Genomic DNA, 17,062 nt, shown 5'->3' on the forward strand with positions numbered 1-17,062 from the left:
TAATGTCATTTGAGTATATGTGTATATTTATACCTCAAAAAATTAAAAATTTATTGTTAAGCTATTAGAGATAAACTTGGAATGTATACTCACACTCAAAACCATTATATTTTTTCCATTATAAACTCACTGCAATCACTATGACTCCACTCATTAATAAACCTCCCACTCCTTACTACTTTTTAATTAAGGAACATATATCATATAAAAAGTGGAAATGAGAGGCCTGAACTATGAGATAACTCATAACTGTTCAGAGTCTGAGCCTGTCCAGGAAGGTCATCTCTCTATCTACATCTATATCTATATTTTGTAAAGAAACTGTTTGGTTTATTGTCTCTTTTAACCCTCTGCCAGAAAAAAAAAACTACTAATAAATTGTTAGTATTTATCTAAATGTTGATGCAAAGCAATTCATTAGCCTTTTCTTAGTACTAGAAACTGTATTGCTTAAATGAGAGAACATTTACATTTTAAGCAAAATTTCTTGATATTCCAATTCATATGAATCATTCAGGAGTTTTGTTTTGTTTGTTTCAATTCATAAAGAGAAACTGACTTTGACTCTGAAGCTAATTCTCCAAAATAGAAAATCATAAAATACTTGAGTTGGAAGAAGCATTAGGTTCCTGCTAATCTGCCCCTGATGCTCATGAATTGGGAAAAAGAGGCTCAGAGAGTTAAAATGACTTAGTGCAAGATTACATCATTTAGTCGAGACAAGGCCAGCGGAAGAACCTCTGCCTTTTGATTTACCATGCAAAAGTTAACATACATAAAAAGCTCAAACTAATACCCTGAGATCAACCATCCCATATCCTAATACTACCTAGCTAGTACTGTAACAAACTATAGTTAATAGCTATTAGCCATTTTCATACTAGTCTTCACCATAATTATAAACTGATACTGACAAGGTTTTAAATTCAAGAGTTACCTTTCCTTGTAGTTAATGAAAACTTGATACAAATTCTGGTCATTTTTATTTACAATGGAATCATGAATTTCTTGCATTAAGTTCCGATGAACTTTTACAAGTTCCTTAGAAAAGAAAACAATGGGAAAGAAGAGTAAGAGTCAGAACCAAAAATATACCCAAACTCAGAATCCCTGTTGTTACTGGACCTGCCACTCAGGATATGCTGAATGTTCTCAATATATATACCTGCTACCATTAGGGAAGAGAGGAAGATTTAGAAGGTAGGAAGGCAGGATGGAGGAGGGAGAGCAGAAGGGGAAGAGGTAAAGGAAGAAGAGGGAGAAGAAAAGAGAAATGAGGAGGGAGAAAGGAAGAGAAGGAAAGAGAGACAGGCATGGGAAATAGCAATTTCAGATATGACTAGAAATGTCTGTGTCCTGTGAAGAAAGAAATTATCCCACTGGCTAATAAAGGATAATTTATTTCTTGTACAAAAATATGTACAGCTTTTTCATTTTTATAATTGCTGCAAATTTTTAAATAAAACTTCCCAAGTACTTAATGTTTTATTGACAGAATAAAGTAATGATTCATGTCCTTAGGACATAGAAATGTAGATTTGTACTCTGGTCAATTAGTGGTGTCCTGGTGATAAGTTAACAATAATCAGACTAAATTACTTGAAACCAGACAACTAATGGCATAAATAGGAAGCAAATGAATTGTACTAGACAATTTACTAAAGCAACTCAAAAGACAGAATTCTACATTTTTCCTGATAAGCAAGTAATTTTCAACTGCCAGTAAACACATGTCACAGACAGGAAATTTGAGTCAAGGTACCAATTCTCCCTTTATCTCTTCCTTTGGACCTTGAAGCACACAGAGATGCCACAGAATGTGCTTTCTGTGGTAGGGTAAGAATTAAACCTGGATGTTGGCCTTATCATGTTGTTGAGGAGCACAGTAAGTCCTTAAGGATGAGGACTGTCAATGGGTTCTAAGAATGATCACACTTAAGTGGATTAGGATCCCTGTTTGCTAGTCTGTGCGGTTTATTTTATGCCAGATCTTTGTTGGACATAACTGAAAGAAAATGCTCACAATGTTACAAGCCAATGAGGATGTGTTTATTTGGTCTTAATCAGGGATAAGGACAACATGCCAGAACTTATCACCTGGTGATCAGAAACTCAGAACATAAGAGACTCAAAAGGAATTTTTTAATGTGATATGAGAAAGCCTATACATAGAAGTTCTTACATGTGTGTGTGTGTGCACATGTACACACATCTGTGTGTGTACATATGAACTAAAAAGCAAGTTCTAGAGGTCTAACATTCTGAATCTTGCCTGACAGAACTTCGTTGGACGTAGCATTTCCTTTGATTCTACATTTCTGAGCAAAGACCCTTTTAGGATTCTAAGATTATGGTAAGATGTCCTGAAACTTGAAATGCATGCATAAATGTGAAGAAAATATTTTCACATTTTATCATTAAAATATTTCATTAAATTATAAGAAAGCTGTTTCAGATGTGAGAGTCATTGGAAGCATCAAAGTCCGGAGGCTAAGGAAGTAGAGGTAGAGAGTTAGGTAGAGGTAACCGATATCCTAGGAGCTAAAGGAGCACTAGAGCAGAGAGGAGTGGGCTGGACAGAACCCTAGAAGACACAGAGTAGTACTAAGGATCATTTAATTACCTCGGACTACCTCCTTGTGACAGTTAGAAAGAACACATGAATCTTATTTTTCCATTCATGTTCCTATATGCATTTTGACTAAAGATATGACATATCAGTTTTTCAAGAAAGTAAGGGCAGAAAAACTTGGGAAGCAAAAATAGGGTCAAAATTCTTAGAGAAAACAGGAGAGTGTTATAATAGGAATCTGGAGCCTACTGAGAAAATGAGGATTTTACAGAAGTGCATCACAATTTTAGCTATCATATTTTTACTTACAGGAATGTTGATGAATACTGAATCAAATTCTGCTGCTGTAAGAAATCTCTTCAGTGGTGCCATGAAATACTACCAGGAGAGAAGAGGGAAGCAATAATTATGCTTAACTTGCCCTAATCAATATAACAAGTTTTTTTTATCAACAAACAAAAATAATTGAATTCATTTGTTAATCAGCATTATTATATACCAAAAAAGCAGAAACTATTCTCTTAAAGGTTTTTATGCTTGAACCAAGATATATAGACATAAATACAAGCTATAATATTTGAAGTACATAATAAAAGGTTTAGACAGTAAGTGCGCTGAGAAGAAAGAACACATTGGCCAAGTTGGTAAACAATGACATTGGAGATACATTTGAGGACTTATATAAAACATCCCCAAAATACACTTTGTAAAAGATTATAGATATTTGAGATCAATAATCTATTTATGCAATTTGTACATCATTTTCCCCTCAATATGTGAGAATTTTAGTTCTCGGTCTGCCATACCTTTTTCATCCTTGGCAATCTCAGAATCTGTGCAGATGATCCTCCCAACAGCCTAGCCTCTAATCTTACAGCATAAGATTATTGGGCCGCCAATAATCTTATGCTCCAGTCTAGCTCAGCTCCCAAATCTCATGGTCATACCTGAACACTGTGTTTTTATCAAATACCATACATGATTTACAGGTTAATTTCAAGAACTCACCTCTCGAATCCCTACCTCCTACTTTAACAGGAAATTGTTCAGCCCCACAGGGTCTGCCAATCCACTGGATGTCCATATCCCTCATGTCCCCACTTTCCTCCCTACCCACTTTATAATCACGAACCATCATCAGAGTTATTTCTCTGCATACTTGCTTTCCATCTTTTCTTCCATTGTGCTTTTCTAGAAAACCAAACCCTGGATTTTGTGCCTATATCTAACAAATTAAGCCTGAACTAGAGTGATAGCCTAATTTTAAATATGGCCATGAAATTCAATGGCTCCTATAATGCTACACAGTCCTGTTAAAAAAAACCCTGGTCGATTTATTCTCTCACTCTCCTCAATAACTCTTCCATACCTTTATCTTTTCCTAAACCTAAACCTTTCTTCCTGGTTCTCATTTTCCTAACCTCTAAATGTGAGAGTCAGCAGGAGTGGCCTCAAACCTTCTCGCTTAGAGCATGCATCCCCTGGAGTAATCTCACTTAGCTCCACAGCCTTAAATTTCACTGTATGATGATAAAGGCCCAATGTGTTCATCAGTTCAACATTTCCCATTATTGCCAGACTCATATATCTAACATGTTCCTCAAACCCCCCCGGAAGTCCAAGAGGTATCACAAATTTAATATGTTCCACAGATTCATGATCCCCAACCCCTCCTTCCCCATTCATGCACTGGCTCATGCCAAACCTAGTAGTCATCCTTGATCCCTCTCTTTCTTCACATCCTTTTGCTTAATCCATCACCCAATCCAGGAGGCTCTACTTTTAAAATACCTTCTGAATCTGAACATCGCTTGCCACTTCTATCAATACCACCATTTTCTGTCATCATGGAAATTACAACATGCATCTAATTTTTCTCTCACTTCCAGCCCTTGTTCACAAGAGCCAAAATGAGATGTTCAAGATTTTAACTGCTATTGCATCACATCTGCTTAAAATGTCCTAGCTTTTGTCCCCATATAGGCTGCTCTCTGAACCACACACTCCCCTTTGCTCATTCTGTTCCAGTCCTGCTAGACTGCTGCTGTTCCCTGAAGTGTAGTCTGAACACTCTCCCACCCGAGGGTCACTCTCTCCTAGAACTCTCGTCCCTGCATATATGTGCATGGCTTGTGCCTTCAATGCACTGACTGTCAGTTTAAACACACCATCTCATCACAAAGGCCTTCTATTATCATTCTCTCGACCTTCCTTCTCCCCGCATTCTCCCCTTTCCCCCAACTTGATTCTCTTGAGAGAACTTACCATCCTTATGTGCTTTCATTCTAAACCATGAGACAGAAAGTGCCAGGGTCCTGTTAGGTTGACTGCTACAGCCTCAGTTCCTAAAACAGTGCCTCTCAGATATAAAGAAATCAACAAATCTATGGAATGAATAATCTGCTTTGATATTTTTTCTTTTTCCTTTTTTAAAAGTGCTTTATTGAGACATAATTTACATATTATACAACCCACCCATCTAAAGGATACAGCCTAACATTTATTTGTATGTTCACACAGTTGTGCAAACATGACCACAATCAATTTTGGAACACTTTTATCAGCCAAAAGAGAAATTCTGTATCCATTAATCTCTTCTTCCCTACCCTGTCCTCTCTCTCACCACCTATACCTATTACTCCACCATGCAGCCCCAGACAATCACTTAACTACATTCTTTCTCTGTTTTTGTCTATTCTGGACACAGTTTTTCAGACACTCCTATCTAACTGTAATTCTACTTCCTTTGACCAACATCACCCTATCCCCTCCCACCCCAGCCACCTAAGCCTCTGGACAACACTGTTCTACTCCACTTCTTTGCATTCAGTGTTTCCAGATCCTACTGAGAGTGACTTCAGGTGATATTTGTCCTCCTGTTCCTGGCTTTAATGCAAAGTACAACTGAGAATTGGAAATGCACACTCACAGGCTCAGTGGAAACCATGGGGCTCAGGTGGTAACTGTGTGAGGCAGCATTTCAGCATTGGTACCCAATGACGTACCTTTTCTATTGACTCCAAGGTTTCTGTATATTTTTCTTCTGTCTGCTTAATCTCTGCTAGGCAACAGCTTCGTATATCATTTTCTGGACATTTCTGCAGTTAAAATGTTAAAAATAAAATTACTTAATCAAACACATGTATAAATCTATCTGGTAGCAGATACAAAGAGATCAAAATCATTGCATTTCCATCTAATAAAACACACAACTGAAAGACGTACTTAACTACATTCGCGACACATGTTTGGTGTGTTTAATTTTAAACAACGTAAATGAAAAAGTTCTAGGTGATTAAAAATAAGTCTCTGAATTTAGACATTCTCTTCAAATTAACACATCTCTTTCATTAAAAATGTTAATGAACCTGGAAACGGTATAACAGTTCCTTTAATACACAGCATATTTCACATGTGCTACAGAAATAAATATAAAAATACTTAAAAGATATTTAGTAAGTAAAACCTTCAAATATTTCTTCCAAGCATTAACATCTTAGTGCTTAGTGCTCTTTTACTAAGTGTTTAGGATTAAAGTTGGCAGAGCACAGTACTAAGATCAAAGATTTGGGGATAAGATGGAATTAGGTTCAAATACCGGTTTTATTGTTATTAGCTTTATAACTCTGAACAAGTTACAAATTTCTCTGTGGCTCTGTTTTCTCTTTTGTAAAAATAGAGAAAATTACAGTATCAAACCCAGGGAGTTCTAATGAGATAAATGATGTGAAGCACTTGGAGCTTTGCCAGGCACTTAAGAAGGACCCTAAACATCTAAATTATCACTCCTGTTAACCCTGTCCCATATAAACCACACAGCACTGTCAGGTGAGGGAAGACTGTCCCCAGGGGTGTCACTGAAGAATCTGCTGGCACCAAAGCAGTTAATAATTACAGTAGGTACAGATGATACTGTGACCTAAAATTACTCTGGAAATGAACTAGAGGTGGCATCCACTCCTAGAGTGAGTTAAAACACACATTTTTATATTTCCCAAACATAGGCCTGGTGACTTGTCTCCACCCCCACAGAAGCTCCCCAGTGAGGCGCTGGGCAGCCCACCAGCCCTGTGCGATAGGCCAGAGCAAAAAACCGAGTGTTAATAAAAGCCTAAGTAACTGACTTATTAAAATTTCAAACTATCGATAAGAAGATAACTCAAAGAAATTCTTACTTAAGTGTTCTATATAGAGTCAGGGCAGATAAAACTTTGAGGGTCCAGATACACTGGGCATGACAGTATCTATAACTAAGTTTACAAAGTAGTATAAGAAAGCTAGGACATTTATAATGAAACAAAAGGGGAAGATACCTCACAATACAACCTAACAAATGGGAAGAAATATCCTTTAATATATATTTTATCTTACATTAAATTTAAAGGAAAAAATTTACCTGCTTCGTAAGAGAAGATTTACTTTCATAACAGTATAATTTCATTCACTGAAATTACTTTCTATTGCCACTGTGCCATTATGTAGCTGACTGGCATGTCATTTACCTCTCACACTTGGCTTCTTTACTGGTAAAATGAAAGGATTAGACTAAAGATCTCCTACGGTTATTATGAGCAATAAAATGTCATGCTTGTGGCTCCAAATGCAGGAATAAGTCACAGTTACATAGATAGGTTTTATAGTTACACAATCGCCTACTTACAAGGAAGTTAAAACAAACAAAGAATATTCAGAGGTTACATAATAATTACATTACTTAGTCTTTCAAGTAATCACTTTCCTAATAAAACACTCAGAGTCATTTAAGAAACAAGTAAAAATCCTACAGGTTGATGGGCTTCCTCTGCTTTCATTAAGTCCTCATAGACTTCTCCACCTTCATCTTCCCCATAAACACAGTCATAGAGATCTTCTTCATCTTCTACTCGGGTTTCACTAAAACAAAGGACATCATGTAAAGGTCATTTTCCATTATGCAGTAAATGCAATAGCTAGAAATAGCCTACTGGGGTTTAGTAAAAAAAAAAAAAAAAAAAAAGATTAAAAGTTTTCTACTGGTTTTAGTATAAAATGCAGAGAGAAAAATGGAACCAGTGGAAAGACTCAAAAGGCTCACATTAGAGCTTGGTCCCTGCTAACAAGAATGATGACAACAGAATTCAACAGTGAGGGAGGCAGCAGCTGACATTTACTGGTTAGTCACTGTGTAAGCTCACAGGTGATCATTCTATAGATCTTGTCTCACCCTATTCTTCAGGAATTAGCTGTCTTATTAGATATGCCTTATTATTTGATTCATTAAAGAGAAAGTTGCGAGACCAAAAAGTTATTTGAATTGCCAGAGATAACACAGCTAATCTATAGCAGAGCCATGATTTGAAAGCAAGTCTGGCTCACTTTTTATATTAACCACTCCATCACACAGTGTCCCCACTTCTCATGTTTGGAGACCTCAGTTTCATTACCCATATTAAAGGGTATAAAATGGAGAGAGCTGGAGAGTTAGGAGTATCTAATATGTTGAAAATGCTCTGTTAACAGCATTCATTTCTTCAAGGTTATTACCAATATCTAAGCCAGTGATTTTCAAACCAGCCAACTCAGAGAGTACTTATGACCCCCTTCACCCAGATTCTGCTTTAATCTATTCACATTTCTTTAAGTGCGGAAGGGCACAACCTTTAAAACCATCTAAGATATGTTAAAAAAAAAAAAAAAAAAAAAAAACACTTAAAATCTGCTGGTCTTCTGGCAGTTAAAAATAATCCTCATTTTTCAAGCTTCCATGAACACTTACACAGTGATTGACAGGTCCATCTACCCCAAGCCCCTCAGATGAGACTGAACCCACTCCTCAGTCAAGGTGCTCCAGCCACTGCATGTTCCTCTACTATCTGGAAGTTTTTCCTTCCAGTTCAAGACTTATGTAAATGCCTCTACCAACTAATTCTCCCAAAGAATTGGGAAGAACCAATATAGAGGTGTTGGAAGAAGCATTAATGAGAAAAAAATTCAAACTCCTTTAATACCACCAGCCCTGAGTACCTCTCCTGGGCTTGTGCAGAGAGAATGTTAAAAAATGATATAACAAAAATAAAAACACTGTAACTATAAATGTCAGTCTACAACTTGGAACATTTTTCAATGGAAGTATAACCACAAAGCTGTTTATGTTTGTCATGAAGGATTATTTGAGGGTATTTGACAGGAATAAACTGTCAAACATGTACAGAAAAGGAAGGTATATTAAGTGAGAGAGATTTGGTGGTAACAGAAGTTTCAGAGAATTCTTCTCTGAGAAAAATTCATTCCAGAGTCACTTGTCCACCCACCTACCCACCCATCCATCCATCCAACAGACATTTACTAAGAACTGCCTGAGTATCAGGCTCTTTAGTGCTCAAAATGTACAGATCAAGAACCTGCCTGTTGCCTAGCATGGAGAATAGCACATAAATACACAATTCTGTGTGTGCAATGATAAAGACAAGTGTATAATACTGGCGCATACAAAGGAGTAAAAATAACTCTCACTAAAGAGATCAGAGGAAGGCTTCACAGAAGATATGACATCTGAGCTGCATCTTGAATATATTTATCAGTTCATTCAATAGATATTTTCTGTGAAAATATTGTGTTCCCAGACATATGGCTGCAGACCAGGGAGACCAAGTTTAGTTCTCATGGAACTTAAAACCCAGTGGGGTGACACATGCCCCCACTGAATAAAAAGAGGGGAAGAGCATTCCAGAAAAAAAGACACTAACAAGGGCGAAAGAAGAGTAATAAGCCTGACCATGCCTGGATTAGCACCCCATTCACTGTGTCCAGGCAAACAGGGAAGACTACTGGAGGGACAGGAGAGCCAGGCACTCTGTGAATTCAACCTCACACTGCACATCTGGGAACCCACAGGGAGTTATTTAGATGAGGGTCTCCTGGAGGGACAAGAGACAGACAGGGAGATCAGTAAGGCAAGGTGCGACCTACTGTGAGTGAGAGACAGAGAGTCTTCACTAGGGTAGGGCAGGTGAGGAGAGGGACACAGAGACAGGAGACGGTAAAACAGATTCCGTGACCCATGAGAATTTCAGAGGGGAAAGGAGTGAAGGATGCCACTCAGCTTCTGCTTTGGAAATCTGAGGAAATGGCAGGCCAGCCTGGGGCAGTTCCACTATTTCTACAATAGCAGCTATCCTGGCAGGTACTCTGGCCAGGGACCAGTGGGGGCAGTTAAGTGGGTTTGAGCATTTTCTGTACACATCAAAGGACAGGAAGGGCTGGTGAGAGCACAAGGGAGCGAAGATAAGAAACAATGAAAGCACGGGTTCTGCATGGCGGGTTCTGTTCAGAAGGAAAATGAACTGTGAAATCTATTATCCGACTCTCAGTCCCAGTGCTCCTGCTTTGACTCCTAACACCAGCCCAAACACACTCAGTCTTGTGTGGAAACACCAGTGAGCAGAACAAGATGAGGGAAGGCTACAAAATTAATAGGTATCAGTGACCTTCAGTGGAGTTTTTAAAAGAACAACATCATCACACAGTGCCAGAAATAATGCATTCTTCCAAATGCTTTAAAGAATCTGATTCTAGGACCAAGAATCTTACAGGGACATAATGAAGATAGAATCCATCACACTTCAGGTCAGAGTTCTTGGAAGTTTTAAGGAAAGATAAGAAAGTATGCTTACTAGCTAAAGTATGCGACTTCAAGGCCACTCTGAATGTCACCTACTCAAGGAAGAGCTGCTGGCCACAATTCGTCTGGCTCCAGGCAGCTCTTGCCTCTTCTGCTCTCCTGCTAAAAGCTTTAGAGGATCTAGTCAGGAAGCATCCATGAGTCAGTGCAATGACTAAGAAACCTCCAGGCCTGAAGAACGGCCTGGTTTTTAAATCCAAGGTCTGCTATTTGCTAGTGCTATTACCTCCAGCAAGTTACTTAGCTTTTCAAATTTTGGTTTTCTCATTTGAAAACTGTAATAACAGTAGAAACCTAAAAACATGGTGGTATTACAGGACATTGATAGTGTATACAAACCAGCTAGCACACACAAGGACACTTGGCTAACTTTTACTACAAAAGTCAGACAGCCCAGGCCTGAACCACAATACTTGGTAAACAGTAGATGCTGAACGCAGTTCTGGCTTATTCATTCATTTATGGAAGACCTGCTATAAACCGGACACTGCTCTAAGTTCCAAGATAATAGCCACAGAGTGAAATCTCTGATCTCAGACAGTTAACCTTCTAATGAGGACAGAAAATAAATGAAGCCAGCCAACACTGTGTCAAGTAGTTGCAAGTGCTACAAAAATGCAGAGCAAGGTGAGGGGGTGGTGGCGATTTTACACAGGGTCATCACAAAAGGTCTCCATGTAGAGGGATGTCTGAGCAAAGACATGAGTAGTGAGGGACCTGTCATATGGTCAGAAAAAAAAAATGGCAAGCATAAACCTCCTAAGCTAGAACATGCTCGGTGTGTTGGATGCATGAATGGATGAATTTCCACAGATCTATCAATCTCTCTTGTAGCATAGTCTGTTTCTTTAAATTCTTTGCAAGTAGGCCTGATGTACATCATCAGTTCTTTGTGGAGTGAGGATCATGTTGTATATTTATTTGTAATCTGCCCAAGTCACTCAAAAAGGAGAAGAAAAGTAGCTGCAAGAACATTCTTCCTCTCTGGACTACTAAAGAACAAAGCCTGAGAAGAGTCTCTGTGCAGAACCAACGCCACCTGCTGAACCATCCCTGAACAACCCCGGCTCCCACCTGTCCTGGCCTTGCACTCACAAGGCACATACTTTCTGTCCTACAACTCTAGTCATCGATTCTATTTATTTTTAATCATTGCCAACTGTCTAATTTCAGTTTTATCTACGACACTACTATGCCTCTGAGAAACTTCCAACTTTTTTCTTCATTGCAATTTGTTTCTTTACTTTTCACAGGGATATAGGAACTAAAAACCAGTCGGAGTATGTTTCTTATGAAGCTTTCCACCACCAGTTTAAGGTCATTTCTTACTTGGCTTCATCATTAAGTCACCTTTGCCCTTCAGAGAGCTTACTTATAACATTCACAGTTAAGACCCATGCTGGACCAAAACATGGTCATGGTTTTATCTTGATGAAAATGTTCAACATACTCTATTAAGTCAGGAAGGCCTTTGTAGATGTCTTCATCATTAACACTTTCTTCTGTTGGGAAGGGCCTAGAAAGGGGGAGAAACACAGTTGAATGAGCAACCTCAAGGTAAGCATTTACTTCTCACTAAATATTAAAGTGTATCTGCTACAAAATGGTCAGATGGGTCATCCTGCCCCATGTCTCCCAAGGTCTAGAGCTTCAGCCAAAGTGCCTGCTGAGTGCTGTGCCTGGGGTGTCCCAGGATGGTTGCAACACCTGTGACCCCAAATCATCTGCAGCCATTGCAGCTGGCTTCCAAAGACATATGTGCAATTGGGGGCCTACTGAAATGCTTGTCTAATCCCCCACTCACCACATCCCTGCAGGGCACTCCACAGCACCCACAGAGTTCTCACTCACAGGTTAAACACCCTCTCTTTTCAGCTATAAGATCTGACCTGACAAATAATATTGTAACACCATCCTTTCAAGGACCCAGTTCACTAGGATAGATGAAAATGATCACAAGACAAAAGCATTATTCCCTTCATCTCTAATTCCTGGCTTTGACATGTTTTTCTCCTCTGATTTTAAGGTATTTAAGTTATATTTTTTAAATTTTCATTTCTTTGGACAAATAAGTCAATCAGATTTATCAGAGGGAATAGGATGTTTGTCTCCTGATCAGTAAAATCATACTTTATCTCCTATTCCTAACATTTGGCTTCCCTGTTTGCCTCATCATACTATGTATTTGTTATAATAAAAATATAGTGCCCTACTTTTATGCCTAACAAAGCCACAGTAATTATACTCCAGGACTGAAAAGTTTATTTTTTCTTACAAGACAGCCAGAACATTATGTGTTTCATAAAAGCAAGAGAAGTCATCAAAATAATAAATGTTTTAAATAATTACTAGTTATTTTGAAAAGCAGATATTCACATGAGATTCTGGATAAATACTTAAGATATTTAAGGAAACTGTTTTTCAAACAAATCAATGTGCAAGAAACAGCAAAGTTTCAAAATCATTATTTTTATAAATTCAGGCACACTTAATTATGCTTTTAGGGCAATACAAGTCCATTACAGAAAATACAGATAAGCAAAATGAAAAATACTTCTGACATATACCCTTCCAGAATAAAAAATACAAACATAAATAAAAATGGGATATTTTTAAAAATCCACTTTCATATAACAACATAAAATGAATATCAATATAGGAAGATTATCATGTATTGAAGAGCAAATTAGGAGGAGCCAAAGAACTATCCAGCCTACAGATCACTTCTGAACAAAATCTAGGCCCATTTCTGAGAAAGAGTCTGTAAAGTGCTCTCCCTGGGGCCACTTTGCTTGATATCTAGGGACTGGGCTGCCTGGCCAGTGCTGAGCACTCCTGTAGGGTATGCTCTCTCCCTTAGCATACGAAGATAAACTGGACATCAAAAAATGGAAGCAACAGGGGCAGAAATACAGACTCAGAGTCCCATGTTGAATGCAAACTGAAATAAGAAGCCCTGAGGAAATAAGGTACAAAACAAAATCCATTCCATCTCCATGCAGCCTGGCTGTGTTGCTACTGAAACTGCTTTTCTTCATTCCCTAATGTCACTTCTACTAGGTCTTGACTGACTGACGTGATTTAAGAATGTAGTATTAGAAACAGAAAAATTCCCAAGCAACACATCTCTGTGTTTCTATGTTTACCAACTGCAAGATGCTCTACTGCAAGGAGATGGCATAATTTATTTAGCCAACTTCTAAGTTTTTAATGAATTACCAAACCTTCAATACACATCCTTGTATACATATCATTATACACTTGTCTGATTAATCCTTAAACTCTTAAAAGTTGTGAGTTATCATTGTGGTCTACTTTACAGGAAAAAAAATGTATTACCATATATGTATATATTTTATTTACTTAAGCTTTGTATTTGTCCATGTATAGAAATGTTGAAGGAGGTTTAAAAGAACATGAACCATACCAGAGACAGTCACCACAGTGAACTGAGAACAACATTTAGTGTGTCTTATTCAACTCTACAAACAAGTTCTTACGTCCTCAAAAAAATTTCAAATGTGCATTTGGCCCCTATAAAGGTGCTTTGCAAACTTTTCATACATAATCATGACAATGAATAGCATGTGACATATGAACCACAAAGAAACTAACCACATACCTGATTCCTGTGGCCAATGCTGTGGGTGTTCGAGAAAGTCGCGATAAAGTTTCTATAACCTGAGAAAAGAGGAAAATGTTAAACTGAACCTATATCTCTGCATATATAAGATAAACCATAGTTTTCCAATCTTTTACAATGGTAAAAGAAATTTAAACTTGCAGAGGCCAAAAAGTACTGAGTGGGGAGAGTCATGATTGGGAAGTATAAGATCCTGGATTATATGTACACAGCATAATTTTGAATTCCACCTTTATGTGTATGTATAAAGCATCAATCAAAAATAAATAGACAAGTGAAAGTAAGATCAGTAGAGTAGATGGAGGAGAACTGGGGTAGGGACAAGGGAATGGAAAGGCAGGGGGAATGTTGATTGTAATGGAGAAAATCAAATTTCATGCATGCATGATTTCATGAAAATGAACCCAACTGCTATGTATAACTATGATTCCCTGATTTTTTAAAAAAAAAATCCTGGATTATACTTTGTTCCTTTTTTTTTGACTTTACAAGTTAAAGCAGATTACTAACCCATCTGAGTTGCCATTTCCTCGTCAGTAAAACAAGGGAATAGACTGGGTGACTCCAAATGTCTGATAGCTCTGCTTCTCTAAACCCTAAAGGATCACATAAAGCTGTGTTCTCCAACATGATAACCACTAGTCACATGAGATTAATGAATTAACTTAGTTGAAGTTTTTAAAAATTCAATTCCTTGTTTTTGCTAGTCATATTTTAAAGTGCTCAGCAGCCACAGAGGCTGTTGTGCTGGACTCACACTTATTTCCCATCATCACAGAGAAGCGGTTCAAAGGGTGGACACCTGAGTCAGATCTGTGAGTTCAAACCCTCCAGTGCCCACTTATTAGCAGATAGCTTTGGACAAATCATCAACTTCTCTAGGCTTTCAAATCTTCATCTCTATAATGCCTCTAATAATAATTAATGATCATTAGACATTTTGAGGATTAAATAACACATGCAGAATATTTAAATAGTAGCAATTCTTTATAATCACCAACTTTAAGAAAATTGCCTTACTCTGTTTTCAGAGAAAAAAAATTGTTCTAAATTACCCCTGATTATCTATTTCAAAGATTACTTATGAAGATCTTCAGTATCTAAATCTAAGTGTGCCCTGCTACAGTTTCAGTATTAGTGCTCAGTAATTTTACCCTCCTTTCAATCTTTTATAACTAAGATCATCTATCATCTTATTCAAAACACTCAGGAAGCCAATGACCTAAAATGTATTTCTCTCATAGTCATCTTTTTCTGATAATAGATAAAATTTATCCTGACTCTCAAAATGAAACAAAATAAAACTTGCAGTGGTTATACCATATGGCCCATTCAGAATGGAGGAGGGGAGGTAGAAGAAAAAAAAAAACTGTCCCAAGTTGAAGAAATCAAATTTCTCACTTCAACAGCAAAATGTAAGTCTGCAGTCCTCTGCAGAAACCTTTTAACACACAAGAACTCACCTCCAACCTGCATCAGGAGGCAGTAGGTTGTGGTGGTTAGAAATGCATGGCTCTGGAGTAAGAACACCTAGAACCCTGGTTACCAATTTTCACCTAAGCTCAACTTTACTCTGTAAAATTCAAATAATAACTATTAACTGCCTCATGGAATGACTGAAAGAATCAAATTAGATAATACCCATCAAATGCTTCACTCAATAAGTGTGAACTTTTATTATTACATAAATAAAATTATTGTACAGAAATTAAATCTATTTACATGGTGACTATAGATAATTAAAAATATTCTAAAAAAATTGGGAATAAATTTTAAATGTTCACATCATGAAAAAATAAAAACTATGTGAGGTAATATAGCCCTAATTCAGCCATTCCACTATGCATACACGATTCAAAACATGTGGTACAGGACAAATACATATAATTTTATCAGTATAAAATAATTTTTTTTAAAAAATCTTTTAAGTTCATAAATAAAAGACAGAATGGAGCATAACTCTTTAGGATGGTTCTTATAGGTTAAATGGAACAAGGGACATGGTGACAAGATGAGCATAGGTCACAGTGTAACCATAACTTCCTGCTACAACCTTGAGGGGTTGGGGAGAAAAAGAAAATTTAATTGAAAGACTTTAATTTTTTTCTGGTTAACTGTGTATCAAGGCAAGATAATTACTTAGCTAAAACCTGATATTGATTAATTCCCAATAAAAGTAAAAAAAAAAAAAAAACCTCAACAAGTCGGTAAACTCAGAAGCTCACAAATGAATAAATGCTAATAACTTTATCAAAGTGAATTGATTCAAATAATTGTTTGCTAAAATTCCAAAAATATGCAATTATTGAGTGAAACGTCTAGCTTTTGGGAAGTTCTGAAATGATCTGTGAAATAGTATTTAGATACCTGAATTAACTATATTACTGAATTTAAGCATGTGCTTTTAGCCTACTGTAGAAATGTCAAAGTTACGGGGTAAAATCTGCCTCTGATTCCATTACACACTGTGGTCTAGCACTTTCACTACTAAATAACAACAAAATCCCAGGAATAGCAGTACTATTGCTATGCATTTTATTATTTATTTTAATAGCAATGTATTTTATATGTAATGTAATATGTTCCTTTGTCTTCTATAATAATGATATGTTTACAAAATAAGAATGCATTTCCTGCCTTTTTTCCACCAACAACATAAACTACATGCAACCTGTCCCTTCACACATCTCGCGCTGAAAAAAAGATAGCTTGAATTTTATATGAATGTCCACCAGAGGGAGCCAAAAGACAGTCTATTAGTTTAGCCCTGCCTTGAACATGTTCTAAGCAAAAACATTTCTGAAAATTAACAAGCTAAAACCAACCTCCATTATTTATTTAACAAGGACTATTCGTCACCATTCAGTAATAGAAAACTATCAAAGACACATTTGGGGGTAGGGGCTGGAAGGATGGTATGCAGTGCATCTTCAAGTGAGTCTGGAGAACCACCAGTCAGTTCTATTGTCTATCTTTTCACACATAAAGTCCATCCATTAACTCTAAGTTTAGCCAAAGCAAACAAGGACTGTTTAGTCAGTACTGTGTTTTTAGAACAATGAGTACTCTATAAAGGCAGAGTGCATCTGGATTTGGAATAGACACATACACAAATTAATGCCAGATTCTCAAAACTTCTCGGTGGAGACTGACTTGCCATTTCAAATATCCATTCAAAAATGTTTAC

The 17,062-nt window shown here is 37.2% G+C and overlaps 1 protein-coding gene across 1 annotated transcript in view; it reads right to left on the reverse strand.

Moving 5' to 3' along the window:
• Vav3 (vav guanine nucleotide exchange factor 3) overlaps nt 1-17,062 on the reverse strand; it is a 357,523-nt gene that overhangs the window by 179,059 nt on the left and 161,402 nt on the right. The window contains exons 3-8 of the mRNA XM_046427576.2: nt 13,855-13,913; nt 11,683-11,748; nt 7,357-7,465; nt 5,578-5,670; nt 2,882-2,950; nt 938-1,041 (exon numbers count right to left, since the gene is read on the reverse strand). Coding sequence (XP_046283532.1) covers nt 938-1,041; nt 2,882-2,950; nt 5,578-5,670; nt 7,357-7,465; nt 11,683-11,748; nt 13,855-13,913 — 500 coding nt within the window. The remainder of the gene's footprint in view (nt 1-937; nt 1,042-2,881; nt 2,951-5,577; nt 5,671-7,356; nt 7,466-11,682; nt 11,749-13,854; nt 13,914-17,062) is intronic.

Source organism: Marmota monax, unplaced genomic scaffold (assembly GCF_021218885.2).
Source record: "Marmota monax isolate L192 unplaced genomic scaffold, Marmota_monax_Labrador192_F-V1.1 WCK01_AAM20220418_F8-fsc00184, whole genome shotgun sequence".
NCBI classification, from domain to species: Eukaryota; Metazoa; Chordata; class Mammalia; order Rodentia; family Sciuridae; genus Marmota; species Marmota monax.